This window comes from Corvus hawaiiensis, chromosome 17 (genome assembly GCF_020740725.1).
Source record: "Corvus hawaiiensis isolate bCorHaw1 chromosome 17, bCorHaw1.pri.cur, whole genome shotgun sequence".
NCBI classification, from domain to species: Eukaryota; Metazoa; Chordata; class Aves; order Passeriformes; family Corvidae; genus Corvus; species Corvus hawaiiensis.
The window spans coordinates 16,679,198-16,697,926 of NC_063229.1; the positions used below are offsets into that span (position 1 = coordinate 16,679,198).

General features: G+C 40.5%; 1 protein-coding gene across 8 annotated transcripts in view; it reads left to right on the forward strand.

Annotated features, from left to right (window-relative positions):
- The window catches only part of SULF2 (sulfatase 2), a 122,762-nt gene that overhangs the window by 92,420 nt on the left and 11,613 nt on the right, over positions 1-18,729 (forward strand). For all 8 annotated transcript variants that reach the window (XM_048321458.1, XM_048321457.1, XM_048321460.1 and 5 more), the window contains 3 exons: positions 818-874; positions 1,571-1,700; positions 12,182-12,389. In XM_048321458.1, the coding sequence (XP_048177415.1) occupies positions 818-874; positions 1,571-1,700; positions 12,182-12,389 (395 nt within the window). The remainder of the gene's footprint in view (positions 1-817; positions 875-1,570; positions 1,701-12,181; positions 12,390-18,729) is intronic.

Below are 18,729 nucleotides of genomic sequence, written 5' to 3' on the forward strand. Positions count from 1 at the left end.
TGGAAAGTCTGAAGACTATTCGGCATATACAACTCACTTCAGTCATTTATTTTCATTTTGGCACATTCATATTCTAGATGTATGGCATATGTGGCATCTGTATATACTAAATGTAGTCTGTGTAGAAGTAAGAGGGCTACACATGAAAGTCTTCAACTATGTGAGTTACAGATTTTAAATATCTCTGTGGCATCATTTGTAGCAAAGCATTTCATATGGAATAAATAGTAAAATAATTGACAGCGTTGATTGTGTGTCAGACTATAATATAAAGACAGACTCGCAGTAAAAACTGCAATTGTTATTTAAGACTTTCCAGCCATACTTTCATTGGAAAAAGACTGAGGAAGAGAATTAGACTGGCTAGAGAATGCTTGCAAGAGAAAATCAGGGAAGGAGAACTATTTGCTTTACAAGTAGTTGGGTGGAGGGAAAGCGGGAAAGGAGCAGCTGCTTTAGAATAGGATACTTTGTGGGTAGATGCAGGTTAAGAGCCCAAATTTGAGTCAGGAAGACCGATTTAATTTGTGATCCTTTGTGAACAAGGACAATTCAGTTAATGCCTCATGCCTTAAACATGATTATGTTGAAGAAGTTGCACTGCATAAACCTGTTGTGGATTTTGTCCCTGTGAGAAAAATATATCCTATTGTTTTCAGTGGAGAGACGTATGTCCCTGCTTCATAGAGCTGAATGTCCTCTTGTGCAGTTATGTGGCACGTTTCTTGTTGGAATTAGGGGTGGGAGAGAAAACTGGGGCATAACTTGGTTTCTGGTTTTGTGGGAATTGCTTCTTCCTCTCCTTGTTTCCTCCTAGGTTTCATTTAAAGAAAAAGATGAAGGTGTGGAGAGACTCATTCCTAGTGGAAAGAGGGTAAGGAAAGTGTTAATCACAAAGCCCAATCTTTTTAAATAGAAGGATATTGAATAGCTAAAGCCAAAGCAGCACTCCACCACAGTGTAAAGCCATTTAGCTGTGTCAGCAGGGACATGGCTGCAGTATGCCTAGTGGCAGTGATTGTGTGATTGGACGGAATGCATGGCCTTTTGCCTACAACCTGCATGAACACGCTGCTGTGGTGGGGGAAGGGGAGTTTACTTAGATTCAGAGATGGGAAGGCATCCCAATTTGCTTTCAGCTGCTGCCCCCCACCCTCCTGCTTGTATCATGGGATTATGAACAACCCTTCCTCTCTGCATCTTCATCTGCTGGCCATTCCCTCTGCACCTCTGCCTTAATACATAAATGGGAGCATGAGGGGTTTGCAAAGTGCAGCCCTGTAGAATGAGATGTGGTCTCTCTATATTGACTGTTGTCACTGCCTGTTACTCAGGCATGTAACACACTGTCTTGATTTTATGTGTTTTTGTATGCTCCCTGAGAGCATGACATGAGTAACTTGTGTGTTATTGGACAGGCTAAATGCTAGTTTCTACTGGACTGCTAAGTTTTGGCTACTAGAGATGGTATGGACTTGGAAAATAACTACTCCTCTGAGTCTTTTCAGCAAACTCTTATTTTTATCTTGGAGTTAATATTAATGTAAAAATATTTCTTTTTCTTTTCCAGTAAACTGCTGCATAAAAGGGAGAATGAGAAGGTAGATGCCCAAGAAGAAAACTTTCTACCCAAATACCAGCGCGTGAAAGATCTCTGTCAGCGAGCTGAGTATCAAACAGCTTGTGAACAGCTTGGCCAGGTAGGCATTGTTACCACTGACTGCAAGTAAGCAGTTATAATTGGGCTAAGCTCAACACCTTCACTGTGTCAATGTCCTTCACCTCATCATCAATGCCAGCATATAAATCAAATGGCTCATTCTGTGGCCTTTGCTCAAAGCTTTGTTACAGCATTTACGAGATTGACTGCCAGTCAGGAAATTGCTGATTCAAGTGTTCTGCATTGATTCCTGACTACTGTTACGAAAACCACCTAGGCTGTTTTAATGTTTTATTCCCCAAAGAGAATGTGATTTGGGATTCATTAGCAATGAGAAGCTACACTGTACCTAACAGACTGGCCTTCTTCAAATACATACAGCTTGCTTTGCTTTGAATTCTCTTTTTAATTCATTTTGTTGTTGTTATTTAGAATTACATATAGTAATGGGAAACTAACATTCTGTTAACTCAATATATATACCTCCTCTTAACAAAAACACACTTGGAAACCACACGTGCAATTATGACTGGAGGCAGTCTGTGTGTATATGGGCATAAAGCTAATTGATTGTGTGTCATTTCCCTTGTTGCATAACTGTTCTGGGCAGATATGACAATTTAGATACAAGTTACATAGAAGAAATTAATGGGGGAAAAAAAAAATAGGGTAGTATCAATACATGATCTTGACACGCACAGGAGAGGATCTTGCAAATTTACCAGAGCAGTGCAAAGGCATAGCATAGCTATCTCCAGAGAATTCACCACTCTTGGCAAAATTGACTCTGTGTTATTGCTCTCTCATCCAGGTATGGGTCAGAGAACTCCTTTCCAAGGACTGTAACACATTCTGTGGGCAAAGGGGTGAGGGTAACTGGGTCCACATGCTAATGTGTCTGTTATTACACTGGCATTACCTCATATCCCAGCAGCCCAGAGGGCTGTCAAGGGAAGTTAGTCTGTGGAATAGAGCTATTCTTGCAGACAGGATATGACTTACCAAGGCTATAGTCAGTAAGGGGTTCCTTAGGCTGCAGTAGTTCATTTGTTACTGTCAAAGGCCAGACTCCATACTTCTGGCTCTACTGATCATGTAGTTCAGTGCACCTGTGAAATAAATCCATTGTTCCTTAGGTGTTTGGATCCAGTTTATATGTATAAGAATTTTCCAGGTGTTCTTTTCTTCCTGTGGCTTCTATGTCAGACTTAGTATACAGAGTGATTTTAACATCCTGTTCTTCGTAAAAATACTAAACTTAAAGGAATACTATATGCAGTAGCTTATTGTCACCAGAAGTCTTGAGCTGAAATTTTAGCTGAATGGGAGAAATCTGTTGTTTTATGAATTTGCAATGTTATTTGAGGAACTGGAGGAAAAGTTACTGTTTCTACTACGACATCATCCAGTAAGTAGTATGGGGAAATACAGCTTTTCTTTTCCATCACTATTTTCTCTTCAAGAGATGTTTCAACTTTGTCTTTGTCCACCCAATTATTTTGAACATTACTGTAAGAACAGAGGGAAGAGAGACTTTCCAAGTCCATGTTGTCACTGAGTCTTTGTCTTTGCATAAGGTAACTTAGCTACATTCAGGCTTTCTTACTCTAACTACCACGTTTCAATTGTGGAAGAAAGGGGGAAGGTCGTGTAATGTCTACACACATTCACAGGCTTATGTTTCCTTCCACGGATGATAAAATATCTTTGACCTCTTTAAGAAGCAGGTATGAAATGTCAACTCCATAGTCAAAACTGCCAATAAATTCTGAAGGATAGATGTGCTAATAAGAGATGCTTGTGCTGCATCCTTATTGTCAGGAGACAGAGAGGAGAATTGTTTTGAGCAGTTTGGTCAGGCATAATTGGAAGTGATAGGATGAAATTGAGCAAAAAAAGGAATTTACACTGGACATCAGGAAAAATTGCCAAACAGTCAAGTCAATTAAAGTCTGTGAAGGGCTCTCAAAGGAGTCTCAATCCATCTAACCTCTACTCTAGAAAATATGTCTTAGTAGTCTGTCTAGACAATAGGACTAGTGGGAGATAAACTTGTTTATTTGAGGATAAATTGTGTCTAAATATGGGTGCCCCTAAAAATCTCTTCAGAGTGAAGCAAGACTAACTTCTCAAATGACAAATGGGTGTTGTCTGTTTGCTGGTGCTGTTCACAGCTCTACATAGTAAGTAAAATGAGCTCAAATTAATAACATACCACTGCCTTGGGGAGTTGATGTTATGCAGATGCAATGGTTATTTAGCAGATGTCTTCTGATGCTGCAGGACACTCTATTTAACAGTACCTGGAGTATTCAGTACAAAAAGTGCATTTTCATATCCTGATGCAAAGATAGAGACACATCCAGGTCAGAATTAGTTGAAAGCTTGCTGAAGTCATTGGGACTCTTTCTTTTGACTTAAACAAGTTTTGGGGACCCGCTATTCCATGCACAGAGAAATCTGAGCAGTCCAAGGGAATCTGAAGTGTGAGCAGGAGACAGGAAGCACAAATGGAGGACAAAGACTCAGAAGGGAGTGAAGGACAAGAGACAAGGACAGAACTTAAAGAAGAGGTAAAGAAAGGAGAACTAAATAAAGCTTTGAATGTATGATGGAGAATTTGAAATTCTGCTTTGTGAGCGTGCAAGTTTGTGAATACAGGTCTATTGCCACAAAATGATCTTTGAAAATCTCTGTCACCCTCCTTAACCTATAATTGTTTTGATAAGAGAGTACCAAGATCATGGAGATGAGGCTATTCATGGTGTCTAAAACCTTGTTTCACAGTCCATCATGTGGAATTTTTTTGGCACCACTGATATATGTAAATTCTTCTGAGAGCAGTGGGAATCTGTGTGTTGCCATGTTTTCTTTTTCAGTTATTAGGGTTTGGTCTGTGTTAGTTATTTGCGTCCAACAAAGGGTGACTGTAGAATCAGATGAAAGAGCAGTTCAGCATTCATATTCAAGGATTTAAAAGAGATGAGCTCTTCGCACATGAAATATAAAAACATTTATCCTAGTACCTAATGGCTTCCACACACATTTTTTCTTTTCAGTATAGTTTGGCCTTTCATTCGAAACTGCCTGGTGAGTGGAAGCTGACACACTTTTATCTGGTAGCCTGCATTAATGTGCTTTTGTGGAAGCCAGTTATGATACCAGCATTGCTCTGTAGAGTATTCCTACCCCACAGTATCATAACATCAGCTGCACAAAATCTCCGTCTAAGTAAGTTGCCAATTTTGCGCACATTTGATAAACATGCAATACCTGCAGCAGTGCTGATTGCTAGAGGGAATCTATGCTGTACATGTGAAAACTCCACAGATTAAAAGATAGTAATTTTTTTCTTTAGCAGGACCTAATTTTTTCTTTAGAAGCATAATAAAATAATACTGCTAACTCATGAAGAGAAATAATTGCCTGATTTCACATTATTTCCTTTTCAAATACGTTTTATTTTCAGAGCTTTATTTACATGCAAATCTGATACAGTAGAAATTGCCTTTAAATAGCATTCAAAGTATCATTTTATATGGCAGTTTTCACAGGAGAACATTCAAAATGCCAACGTTAGCACATTGTTTCTTCCAGGTGTTCTACAAATGAAAGGTTTGACATAGTCTTCCCTCCAATTGCTTTGTATTGCTCAATATCCCTTTGATCATGAAGGGATATTCTCTTTTGTAACTGGCCTGAAGATACCATAAGTAAAAGCACGTTGCTTACTTGCTTGGTGCCCCCAGTTCCCTCACATAACGTGGCATACCAGTGATGAAAACTATTCTGATCAGTGTGTGCCTTCCTTAGCAGTTCATAAATGGCACCTCTACATCATATTGCTGATTTCACCACAATCATTATTAGCCATTGTTTAGTGCCAAGGGAGGAGCAATAGAAAAAAATTTGCTTATATTTTCTCCTTTGTCTTGACACCACTGTAGCTTGAGGTTGTATCAACCGGACCTAGGAAACAGTGTCATGTTTTGGAAGGAATTTTTTTTTAATTGGGAAGAAAGATTTGGATCTGTCTATCTTTTATGGTTTATTGGTACTTTTGTAGCTGGCAGAGATATACTGAGGTTATGAAAGGATTTAAGTTCTGTTGATAAGTGACGTATATTAAGCCAGCTAGAGTCCAGATAACTTCAACAGCCCTTTTGCCAGATCTTTGGAGTTCCTGAATTTCAGAACAAGTTGCACATGATCAGCTTTCAGGATTGAATTCATAATCTGTAATTGCAGCAAGAAATGACTTGCTGATAACTTCATACATTAAAAGTTTTATCAGCCCTGGAACTGATAAAATTAGCAGGCAACAAACTATGAAAATTAAAATCATGATGGTTTATTAAGGCTGAATAAATCTGAGGATTTAAAGGATAAATCAGATGGAATCTGAGGATTGTATTCCTTATGAGGAACTCTAATTAACAAGACTTTTCCTTCTTAAGCTAGAAATAGCCTATAATAATTTTCAGAGGCTGTTTTACTTATGGGATTTTTTTGCTTGTTGCTTCACAAACTCGAAGAAATTTGAATTTCTGGATAAGAGATTTTTTAACTCACTGTCATTACAGTATTGGCTATTGTAAGTAGCTTGCTAAAATCGACACCAACATTTAATAATACTACAGCTTTTAAAAATATCCTGATATGAGTAGTGGTGTACTTTAGCTAAAAGACTACTGGAGGTCAGGAAACTGGCTTCAGTCTAAGTGCTGTTACAGGCTCAGTGTGGCACCTCAGACAAATCAATTCCCCTTTTGGTGCTGCTGGTTTTTTCCTTCACAACTAATGTAATTTCTGCTAAGACTGCACTCAGTCCTTAGCTTGTGCAATGCCTAGCGCAGCAGCTGGGACCATTTGATACCACAATCCAATTATTATATTAATAATAAATGAATTATATAATTGTAATCTTAAAATTAGCTGAATACCTGATTCTTCATTTTTTGTGCTAGTTGTGATGGTCCCACCTGTCTCATGTCAACTACAATTTGTGGCATTAAAAGAGCCCTCAAAATATTCTGCCATCTATCTTATCATTTCAAGATTTGAGTGGTATGTAGTGTGTGACAACTGAAATTGAGCTGAGAGTTCAGAGGTCTGAATCTCCAAAAATCATGAGTCAGTGTAATGAAATTATGTTGCCCTGGAATGAAAACCAGACAGTATTCTTCATTTATATACTGATAACATGAAGTAGAGGAAACCAGACTTTATCTTTTGCCAGTAGATGAGTGGGAAGAAGGTACCAGGAGAAGGGGTGAACCCAACAAAAATGTTAAAATGTTAAGGAAGTGATACCTGATGGGAAGAACTAAGGAACTGGGCATAATCAGTTAAAAAAATAGCTGAGAGAGGTCTGACTGCCTGAATCTTAGAGATGTTGTGAAGAAGACACGAATTGATTATTTTAAGTCATCTAGAAGAGAGAAGTAGTAATGTGTATGAGACAAACAATGGCAAATTCAAGTTGTCTGTTCCCTGAACCTCGTACCATCTGAGCAGTAGGATAAGCTGCCAGCAAAAACAGAAGAACAATCTCTTGTAGAGTAGGGTCCTGTGTGTGTCTCTCTGGATTTTGTCGGTTTGTCCTCATTAGCCCAATGGAAAATAACACAAGGAGCAAACCACAGCAGAGAAGAGCTAACTAAACTGTAACTGTACTGTTTCATAAAAGGAAAAAAAAAAGTATCCTGACTACTCATGAATCAATTAGACTGGAAGTTAGAATATTTCTAGCTATTAAAGCAGTTTGTTTATAGCTCACCATCTAATGTGGCAGCAACATTGGGTTCAGAACGCATCTGCGTAAATTAAAGACAATATATATTACTGATGTGTTTTTCTCAGATTGTTGGCAAAGACAGAGGACTTTATTATCCTGTAGAAACTTGGATTCCTAGAGCTGTTAGGGAGCCGCTGGCTGGTCAGGGATCAAACTGTTTCACTTTTTACTTTTCTGTAAAATGGATGGAATCTCTTTGGCTTAATAAAAAAACCCAAACAAACAGTTGCTGAGACACAGAATGATGAATTAGGGCTGAGCTCTGAAAGACATGTGTTTCAACGGAATATTTTCTTAGCAAGGCTTATATGATTGGCTGTTTTCCCCCAAAGAAAGCAGTGTCAGTTGAGAGACACTCACTGAGGGAAATGAGTTGAATGAATTGTAGAAAAAAATCCTACAGGGAAATTCATGGCTATTTATTTCTGATTGGGGCCTTAAATAATGACTTTGAATTAACATCTGTGATTGCTGTAATGGTAAGAAGACATTGATGCACAACAGTGCAAAACCCACTTCATGGTGATAAGGGCTGTGAAGGAAATAATAGGTTTTTAACACACAGAAAAATGCAATATGTCTTTCTGGTACTGGGTCACTTGCATGTTCAAGGTAAATAGTGTTACTGGAAGAGGGAACAAGGTTCAGTCTACAATTGCTGCCGTTAAGATTCATGTTTCATAGATATTGAAGTCCTAATTTAGTCTTGGATACATATATCAGATAGTTTGGGCTCAAGAGAGCGTGTTAACAAACTGTGGTTTGGTTTTTTTTTCTTCCTTTGCAGTGTACATTTGAACAAGATTTCTGTTCACTGCCAGTAACTTACCTATTAAACTAATAAAGCCTAGACTTTTCTGCTTTGCAAGCAAATAGCTGGGTAGCATGAGTTGTGCAATGGGAAGTGGGATAGAGGATGAAGTAGAAGCATCAGAACAAGCTTAGCACAACTGGTGACAGAAAGCATGAGCACAGCAGCTAACTTGGCCTGAGGGTGGTGGGAAATCTCCAGCTGGAACAGCTTTAATGTTAAAAGGAGGTGTCTGGAAAGTTTTGCACAATGTGAGCTTGATGGACTTCAGGCTATATTGCAAAAGCCATTTATGTGGTGGCTTGAGTAGCTGTTCTGCCAGGCTTTGCAGGAGGAAAGGAAGGTTCTTCCTTGGGAATTTTGATATGAGCTGGGATGAAGATTGTGGAGCAGTCTGGGTTTTCCACTGAGTTTTGGTTGCTGTTAAACTCCCCCCTCTTTCAGGACTTTCTGCTTTTGAGGTGTAACAAGCTATAGGTCTTGATTTAGGAACGTATCATTTGCCCTAATGAAGAAAATATCTGAAAATTTTGGTGAACTAAGGGCTTTTAGTTTTCTTGACAGTTGAATTAATCCACTGTTTATAAATAATTATGTTTGCTTCTGGATGGTTATCGCATCTACCTATGAGTCAAAGTATCTCTGGGACACTCTGAAGTTCTTCATATAGAGATTTATTTATTTAAGTGAGTATCTCTTAAAAAATATTTTAATTGCTTCCAGGGTTTTCCACAGGTATATGCATGATCATAGAATTGCATAATGGGAAAGATTGGAAAGGACCACATGGGTCATCTCTTCCAACCTCCCTGCTTAGGCAGGGTCATCTTAGAGCACATGGCACAGGACTGTGTCCAGATGTTTCTGGAATATCTCCAGGGATATTCTCTACACCCTCTCTGGCCAGCATGTTCCAGTGTTCAGTCATCTGCATTGTAAAGAAGTTCGTCCTCATATTCAAGTGGAACTTCCTGTGCATCAGTTTCTACCCATTGCCTCTCATCCTACTGGCAGCACTGACCAGAGCCTGGTCCATCCTCTGACACCTCCCTGCATACACAGACAGACATGGGTGAGGTCCCCTCTTCTCCAGCCTGAACAGGCCCAGCTCCCTCAGCCTTTCCTCGGCAGGGAGGTGCTCCAGTCCCTTCATCTCCACAGCCTCTGATGGACCACTTCAGGAGCTTCATGTTTCTCTTGCTCTGAGTAGCCCAGAACTGGACACAGCACTCCAGATGTGCCTCACTAGGGCTGAGTAGAGGGGCAGGATCAGCTCCCTGACCTGCTGACAATGCAGTCCAGGACACTGTTGGCACTCTTGGCCCCCAAGACATAATGGACAACTTATTGTCCACCAGGACCCCCCAGTCCTTCTCCACAGAGCAGATGGTATGCTGCACACTAGAAAGCAATTTAAAATGCCAGAATTAACAGTGTTTAAAGCTTCTTAACTGTTAAGCAGAGGTTTTCATTTTTCTTGCAATTCCTGCCCTTTTCCCCTAAGTTTGAAGGCATCCTGTGGAAATGACTGCAGCTGATAGAGCCATGATATCAACCTAGAGAATTTGCATTTGGACCTACAAGCAGACCGAGAGTAAGCTGTTGAATCCCAGACATATTCACACACATGCCCATATCTGTTTTGTGGAAAAAAAAGAAGAAACTTGAGACTTTCCCTTCCCCTGCTCCCTGCCCCCCCCCATGTGTTCAATGTTTGCTTCTAATGTAATTTATGTAGCTCTGCACTGCAGTCACTCAGCAGTGGGGCCTGTTAATTCATACAATGTGCCCTTCAGCGAAGTCTTTGAGATGTTTTCACTGTAGCATACAGCTGCACCAAAAATTAAAGGATTTTTTCCAGTTCACCTGGAGGGGAAAAATGAGCATCACTCTCTTGACAAGAGATGAAAGAGAGAAAAAATATTTTTGGCCACACATCAGAGTACTTGCAGTAATTCTCATCATGGCATTGAACTGGCCCTCTGTTGAAACTTCATTTTTCATGTATTAAAATGTACCTAGAGCATAGAGCTCTACTGAGCAGAAAATGCAGTTTGTTTATATATTTTCAAAAATAATGTTCAGAGGAAATGGGAAACAGCAAAAACCATTTTTACATCTCTTTTAGTTGTGAAAGAAAGCATTGGTTATTCTAGTAAAATAACTTTTAGTTCAAACCTCAGTCTGTACAGCAATCAGTGTTAGGCATTTAGAAAAGTAAGAGAGCAATTTATTCTTCAGATGTTAATTCTTTACCACATCTAGATAAATGAGTACTGCTTTACAGATGAAGATAGTCATGCAAAGGTCTTATTGTCATATCTCTCCTTTATTTTCTGTGATTTGTTGTGCTGAAAGTTAAGCTGGGTTTGTCTGCATCAGAGCAAGGCTTGGGCTGTACAGGAGGTTGAACATAGGTACCTCTCAGGAGACTTGGCATCCAGGTGTCCAAAGAAATCAGTGGGCACACCATAAAACTGATTATTTTACATGAGAGGTTGTGCCACAGAGATAGGTAAATGTACTGTAGCTGGCCAATTCACTTTTGACTCCTTTTAAAGTATGATAATAAAAGCACAGTGATCTTGTTTTCTTACTTTTCTGTCCTGCAAACAATGGAGTGAATTTCAATGGAAAATGTAGGCTTTTTTGTCCCAGCTTTTGCACACCTTGCTGTGGAAACTGAAGTGGCTGAGTCTCCCTTGTAGAGCTGCAGGCTGCTGTAAAATATCATCTTGGAAGATGCTGCTGTTTTTACTTATGTCCTTTTATTTGGAAAATTCTCAATATTCCAGTGATTCCTGGAGGCACAAGCTTATAGGATTTTGTAATAGAGAAGAAGAGGAACTCTTCTCAAGACTCAGCAAGAAGCTGAGTGTTTCTGAGAAACTTTAAATAAAGCAGTAGCAACTGCTACTCTAAGGGGTTTTTTATGTGTCTTAAAGTCTCTGTAGCTAGTAAAGTGTTGATAAATTAAGGAGTAGGTGAAATAATTTTGTGAGGTACCTGGGAAGTGGGTGGAACTTCTGTGCCAGTTTGAAGGCAGCTAAACTCCCTTGCCCTTGGTACAGCTCTGACAGCAGCACAAAGGGCACTGTGAGCGAGTTACTTCAGGTTTTGAGTAACAGAGTGAATTGGTGATCAGGGACAGTATTTTCTCTAGTTTGAGTGCAAGAGAGAGGGGTTTCTCACTTCAGAGACATCCAGTGCAGCTCGCCATTACAAGTCAAAGCCCAAGGGTGTTGAATGGAAAAAGCTATTATGAGAACCACTCAAGATGGAGATAAATTCGTGCAGCTAAGGAATTCCACAGCTGATCTGACCCTTTTAAAGGTCATTGAAGAGAAACAGGTGCTTTTGCAGAGCAATCCTGGAGGTGTTCAAGGACAGGTTGGATGGCGCTCTGAAGAACCTGATCTAGTGAAAGGTGTCCCTGCGTATGGCAGGGTGGTTGGAACGAGATGGTCTTTAAGGTCCCTTCCAACCCAAACCAATATATGATTCTACCTGGAGAGCTTCCATAAAACTGGAAGGTTTTGGTCCCACTGCTCTGAGGGTTATAAATATAGTAAGACTATCAGGATTAGGATACGGCTTGAATGTCCTTGGTTTATGCCACAGTTATATTTCTGAAAGCTGTCACTTGCCACCTCCATGTTTTTAGCTGCAGTATTGATTTTTTTAAAGAAATTTCAATTGTTCTGCCTCCAAGAAGCAAAATCAGAAACAAATGCAAGGGTGTTCCAAAGAGTTGCTGTTTTGTGTGAAAATGGAAGATTACAAAAATCTGGTTTGATAATAGGTGATAGATGAGCCCTGTTTTACTACAAGGAATATCTGATAAATTGCTGGAGTTGGCCATTAGACAGAGCACAGTTGGGACACATTTTTAATGACCAAATTTTTCTTCCAGAAATGGCAGTGTGTGGAAGATGCCACTGGAAAGCTCAAGCTGCACAAGTGCAAGGGAATGGGAAACTTGGCAGCTGCAGGCAATGGCAGAGGCGCCTCCAATATTTTGCCCAAGTATTACAACAGGAATAGTGAAGATTGCAATTGTGAAGAGAATGAATACAAGCTGAGCCACATCGGACAGAGAAAGAAACTCTTCTCCAAGAGAAGTAAGCAAACCCACTGCATCTTCTGTCTCTGCCTTAGAAAGCTGTGGTTTGCTAACTTACATAATCATCTTGACTTTTGTAAGCATTGAATTGTGTTAGCATATTTCCTGTGTATCTTAACTATGAAACAGCGTGTCTCATATTGGACAATCAGATTTGAAAATATCTGTAGGAAGAATGTTTGGTTCTGGAACATGCAGTGGCCATGCTGAAGAGGCAGATTGCACATGGTTACATAGGCCATGGAACATGAACAGTGTTCTACAGCAAATATTTCAGTTTTCAATAGCTACTGCAATGCTTGGAGCTGTTACTTCAGTAATTCGTTTTTAATAGGGATGTGTGTACTTTGTTACAGAAGCTGCTTGCTTCTAACATCTTTTTCCTTCTGCTCAGTCAGCAGAGACAAGGCTGACTTTTAATCAGAGATAATGACCAAAGGGGATGACTGTTTCTTGTTTCCTTGACACAGATTAGTGCTTTTTCAGAAAACCGATTTTACTGACTCTGTTAAACCTTAGTCAGACTAACATCTATATTTGAAGTATATAGCCTAGTTATAGATTAGAGGCAACACAGAATTATTAGTTACTTGTAATGTTTCTTTCATCTCACTTCACAAATACAGAGCCTTAATTATTTAGCAGATTAGTCTTTTTATATAATGACCTGGCACAAACTTGAAACACAGAGTTTTAATTTATTTTCTCCCACTATATTTGTCTTGTAAGCTGACTAATAGTTACTAAGCTAATTTTTAGTTGAAAAAAAATTACTGGTTCCATCAACTATACTTGATGTTCAAATATGTGGCACAGCAGATAATCTTTAAAGAGCACTAGAATTTGTACTTATTTAACTACTTTTTTTTTAAGTCACAGAGAAGGAAGTCAAGTCATGGGGAGTGAACAGCAGTAGTTGGAAGGCACTTAATGAGGACAGGAAAACAATTTAAGTGAGGGCAACATAATGCTATCTGATAATACTTAACACTTAAGTACTTTTCGTTGTTGCTTTCTAAACATTAACTAATTTTCACAACATCCTAAGGAGGTGGTTATGTGTATAATTACCTTTAATTTATGTATGTAGGAAATTGAGGTAAAAAAAGTGAAAGTTGCTTCCTCTCACAGAGGGATCAGAATGGTGTTTTCTCCCTGTGTTCAGCTCAGAAGAGACAGTTTACACTATACCCTTCAGCTCATTAGCCTCAGTGAACCTTAAGGCACAAACTTCAGCAACATAAAATAGGATCTTGACAATCACATTGCCATTGTTTGTGTCTTAAGTAAAGTATTTGGCTCCACAGATGCTTTGTTTTTCCCTCTGCCCACATCTGGGATGTGCTATACAGGGAAGAGGTTAGCTTGGACCTATTTACAGAGACCTTTTCATTTGGTGTTGGCTGTTCTTCTACATGCACTTATCTAATAAATCACACACCAAATGCAAATGAGCACAAAGCAGTACAAGTCAAGGTAACATACCAAGGTTTTTCTAAACAAATTTTGTGGAAAGCTGTCTCACTGGACTGTGGATAGTTAAGAGGGTGACCTGGATACTCATGATGTGTATTTGGGTTTTTATGACCTGTTCCACTTTATTTGGGATAAAGTGTGGTCTGCGCTGGGTTGCATAAATCTTAGGGCACCTTTGGGGTCTGCTACACACAATTTGATGAGTGCATGAGATTACATTGCAGCCCTACTTGAATGCCATTAAATAATATTCATTAGTTTGAATCATTGCTAAATAGAAAATAGAGGTTTCTAACTGAACTAAGGGTCATGTTCACATTAATGCAGTAGTTCCAAGCAGTAGTGGAGTTTCGAAGGAAATGCCCTGATCTCTCCTTTCTGTTGTGCACAACAGAGATAGATTTGCAAAAGGTCATTTTGTTGGATTCCAATCTACAGTCATTTGCATAAAACTGGGATGGATGCCCTGCATCTAGGGTGCATCAAGCATGTTGTAAACCCTAGTAGTGTATAAGGATGGGTCTTTCAGAAAGATTGAAACCAGTTATGTATTGTGAGAACCTATGGTCTAAAAGACCAGACTAAATTTCTGGTAGAGGGGCTGGAGCACGAGATGTTTTGATAAAATAATTATTTTCTAGTGTGGGCATGGTCTAGAACTCATTTTCAGGTGCACCAGTGCATTTAGCAGGGAACGGTATTTTCTAAAATGAGTAAGGTCAGTTTTAAAGCAGGGTCATGTCATATATGTGCCATTTGGACAATGTAAGAATACATAACTTGACTGCAAAGCTCTTAAGTGCCAGAAACCCATAAACATTAATATTTGGTATGCCTGGATTTAGGTGTCCAGAATGTTTTCATTTTTGTCCTCTTTATTTCTTTAGTATGCTCTTACTTTTATAAGAAAGATCAAACAGAGCTTTGCAGTAGGTAGAAATTTAAATAGTGAGCTCTTAAAATCTTTGGCTGTCTTGTGGCCTATTATGTTTTTCTTGCTGTGGATTTGATCTCTTCTTCCTGTGATGAACAAGTGTGTGTGATTAAAGGAATTCTTAAGCTGCATGTAGAGAAATGATGATAGGCCACACTGATTAGTAAAGAAACAGAAGGTGTGTACAAAGGGGCTACTGCATTTTTATTGAAATTTTCCTGACATTCAATTTTCTTTTGAGGTAGTCTCAGTGCTGGATCAAAATGACAGTTTTAGTAACATTCATTGTTACTGGGGGAAAAAAAAAAATCCATTACTTTACAGATAATGCATTAGAAGTATGATTTTTAATGGCAGTTGTGAAAAATGGGATACAAGATAGTACCTCTAAACTTTATCCATATTTCTAGACACTAGAGATTTTTTTAAAAGAATGTCTTTAAAGTGCCCAGTTTTACTTTGTGTTATCAAAAAAAAATGCTCTTCTGTCTACCAAGTGCAAAATGTATAGACATTTGGAGAAAACTTTGTTCCTTTCAGGTTCCAATGAAGACAAACATGCTGGTCAAGTGGTGCAAGACCAGGTGGATGAGTGGGTCTCTGAAAGCAGTTGGCTTTCTTGGCCTAAATTCTTCTGGACTCCATTTTGCGACTCAATTTTGAGGTTGTAACTTCTTAGCAGTACCTTCTTAGCAGTAAGACAGCTGGTCTCTGTAGTAGTTGAGGAAGAGAGGCATTGGGATTCAGAGAGCTTACCAAAGCCAAACTTTGGTAATCTGAAGAAGGGAGCATAGATGTCTTTGGGCAAATACTTAACAGCCCTGGATCAACTGTTTGTAGGCTGTGTACAGAGGTAAATTGATTGGAGAATAAAACCTGGGGGAGTATTGACTAATAAGTAATTAAACATTAGTATTTATGCCTGCAGTGCATTTTGCAGATGGGAGCACACAGCACAAATGAATATTGATCTTATTAAATATTTTAACCACTTCAGAGTTTGATACTAATCACAGCACTGAGTCAGCACTGTGGCTAGCACGTTAGGATAAAGCAATACAAGCAGTCCTTTATGAGCTGCCTCACTCCATACCAATTAGTTAGCTCTAAGGCTGCGTTAATTTGGCTGCAAAGGGAGGAGTAACCTGGCTCCTAGTTGTTCAGGGACACGTGTACTTGATGGTTCCCTGGGACTATCTGCTGAGGTCCAGCATGCTTGATTGGTGTATTAGACTTGGACGGAAGATTAATTGTTAGTTGGCTGAGCTGAACAAGATAAAATGAAGGAATGATTAAATAAATGTGAGTTTATACTTTGAATCCAATTGGTAGGGTGTAGCTTTTTGGAACTTCCTCCTACTTTGGAAAAGATGGGAGTTTCCTTCTCATTTATTCAAACATTTCCTGACTGGGTGCCTGAAATAGGTCTTTTATGGCTTTTTTTATCCCTTCAGCAGTAACTCACCTGGGTTAATATCAGCAATAAACTTTGAACCACAGGTGAAAATGTGCAAAGCCAGACAATCCAGCTGGTATTCTACTTTCTATGTGTGGCACTGACAAAAATATCATGCTTGGCCCAGTTTCAGGTGGGAGGAGATGTTTATTCCGCTTCCCACAGTCTGCAAAACGGCTTTTGAGACTGTGCAATCTATCTGAAATGAATGTAAGGCTTATTGAAAAAAGTCACTCCGCATTAATGGCAGAGCATGACAGTTAAGGAAGGTACTTTTCTGTCAATTTTGGTTGTTCCATATTTTCTTTTCCCTCCGCTTATTTTGCTGGGGAGATTATCCCATTGAGGAAGATGGTCTTTCTGTGGAGCTTGGGATTGCAAGGATCGATCTTCTCATTTGGCACATTGGTTGAATTTTCCCTTTATCAGACTGCAGAAGGAAGTCCCATCTCATGAGGTGTGCTGTGTGTTTCAGTCTCTTTAAATGAGAGGTGACCAAAGGACCCAAGGGACTTAGTTGTTTCTAGTAATGTCTGTGGTAACTCCAAGCCTCATATACTGAGCAAAGCCTCAGGCTCTCTGTCGTGGTTTGACACTGGTCCAACGCCAGGCACCCTCGAGAGCCACTCGCTCACCCTTCCCTGCCACAGCTGGGCAGAGGAGGGAAAAGGAAAGAAAAAAAAATTAACGAATGCTTCATGAGTGAGAATAAGGACCATAAAACACTTCAAGGGCAAAACAGGCTCAACCTAAGTTGCAAAGTGAATTTATTACTAACAGAATCAGAGGAGGCTAATGAGAAGTAAAATAAGCCCTTAGAACACCTTCCACCCCCCAGCCCCTCCCTCCTTCCCACCGACAGCACAGGGAGACAGGGCATGGGGGTTTGGTCAGTCCATCACTGAGATTTCCTTCCGCTGGTCCAGGAGAGGACTTGTTCCCCTGTGAGGCCGTGGGCTCCCTCCCACGGGAGACAGTTCTCCGTGAACTTCCCCAGCGTGGGTCCACTCTCACGAGCAGCAGCCACACTGCACCTGCTGCAGTGTGAGTCCTCCCACTGGCAAGTACTCCTCCCAGAACTGCTGCGCCATGGGTGTCTCTTTCCACGGGCTGCAGTCCTCCAAGGCCAGGCTGCTCCAGCCTGGAAGCAGGGCCCTCTCTCTCCACCAGGTCTTCCACTGGATCACAGCCTCCTCCAGGCACCCACCCGCTCCGGCTTGGGCACCTCCCCCACGGGCCGTGGGTGGATCTTTGCATCCCCTGTGGATTCCCAGGGGCTGCAGGGGGACAACCTGATTCACCGTGGTCTCACCACGGCCTGCAGAGGCATCACGGCTCCAGCGCCTGGAGCACCTCCTCCCCCTCCTTCTTCACTGACCTTGGTGTTGCCATGTTGTTTTCCCTCACGTGTTCTCACCTCCTCCTTTTCTCTGACTAGAATCCAAAATCTTGTGACTTTTTGATTTTCTTCTTAAGTATGTCATTGCAGAGGCATTACCAGCCTCTCTAACTGGCCCAGTTTTGGCCAGCAGCATGTCCATCTTCAGAGCTATCAACCATTGGCCCTGTCAGACATGGTGGAAGCTTCCAGCAGCTTCCTCACAGGAGCCATCTTTGTGGCCCTCCTGCTACCTAAAACCAGGCCATGCCAAACCAATACACTCCCCTAGGGCAGGGAGCACAAGAGAGTCTGTGGTACCTAGGTTGTACTTTTTTCTCAAGGAATGATATGATTGTGCCTAATGAGTGACTCTCAGCAGTTGCTGGTGGTGAGCAGGAAATACAGTCAGAGATGGACTCCATCACACAGCAGGGAAGTTTAGATATAGATTTAGATTTCATAACTACATTCTCCTTGTGCCATTCCAGACCAAACAGAAGAGAGGAGTTCGGGGGATTTGGGCAAAGATCCATGAGAATCTCATATTGCACACTGGCAATTCATAACAAATGTTTCATTTTGCTTTTGAGCTGCAAACGCAGAAGCAAAGTTTGAGGGAGTACAGAGCACTGGAGGGTGGTGCTTCATGGAGAAACTGATTGTCTGGACTGCACGTCAGGAAGAGAATTGCAAAGAAAAGAATTGCATGTGGATAAAAGTAAAGATTCAGATATTAATCCCTTCCAAAAAAATCAAGGATCTAGCCTTGAAGAATGAACATAGGACTGGGAAAAGGCTCAGGCTGAGCACTAGGAATACTGGGACAACTTCCAGAAAGTGTTGCAGGAATCCTAGCAGTGAAGGATTGTATGGTGGACAGCAGAAAAGCACAGAGAACTGGTCCCTGAGGGTGACCCCGTAACAGCTGTGACAACTGTCGTAGTTAGTGCTTAAGGTGTGACTGCCATCTGGTGATCGTGGGGGAAGAGCAAGCATCCATTTGAATGAGCTATTTGTTCTCACTGGTGCTGGACTAGAGCATTTTCTTTCCCCTTTGCCATTCTTTTGTATTTGCATTGTACCTCCCCTCT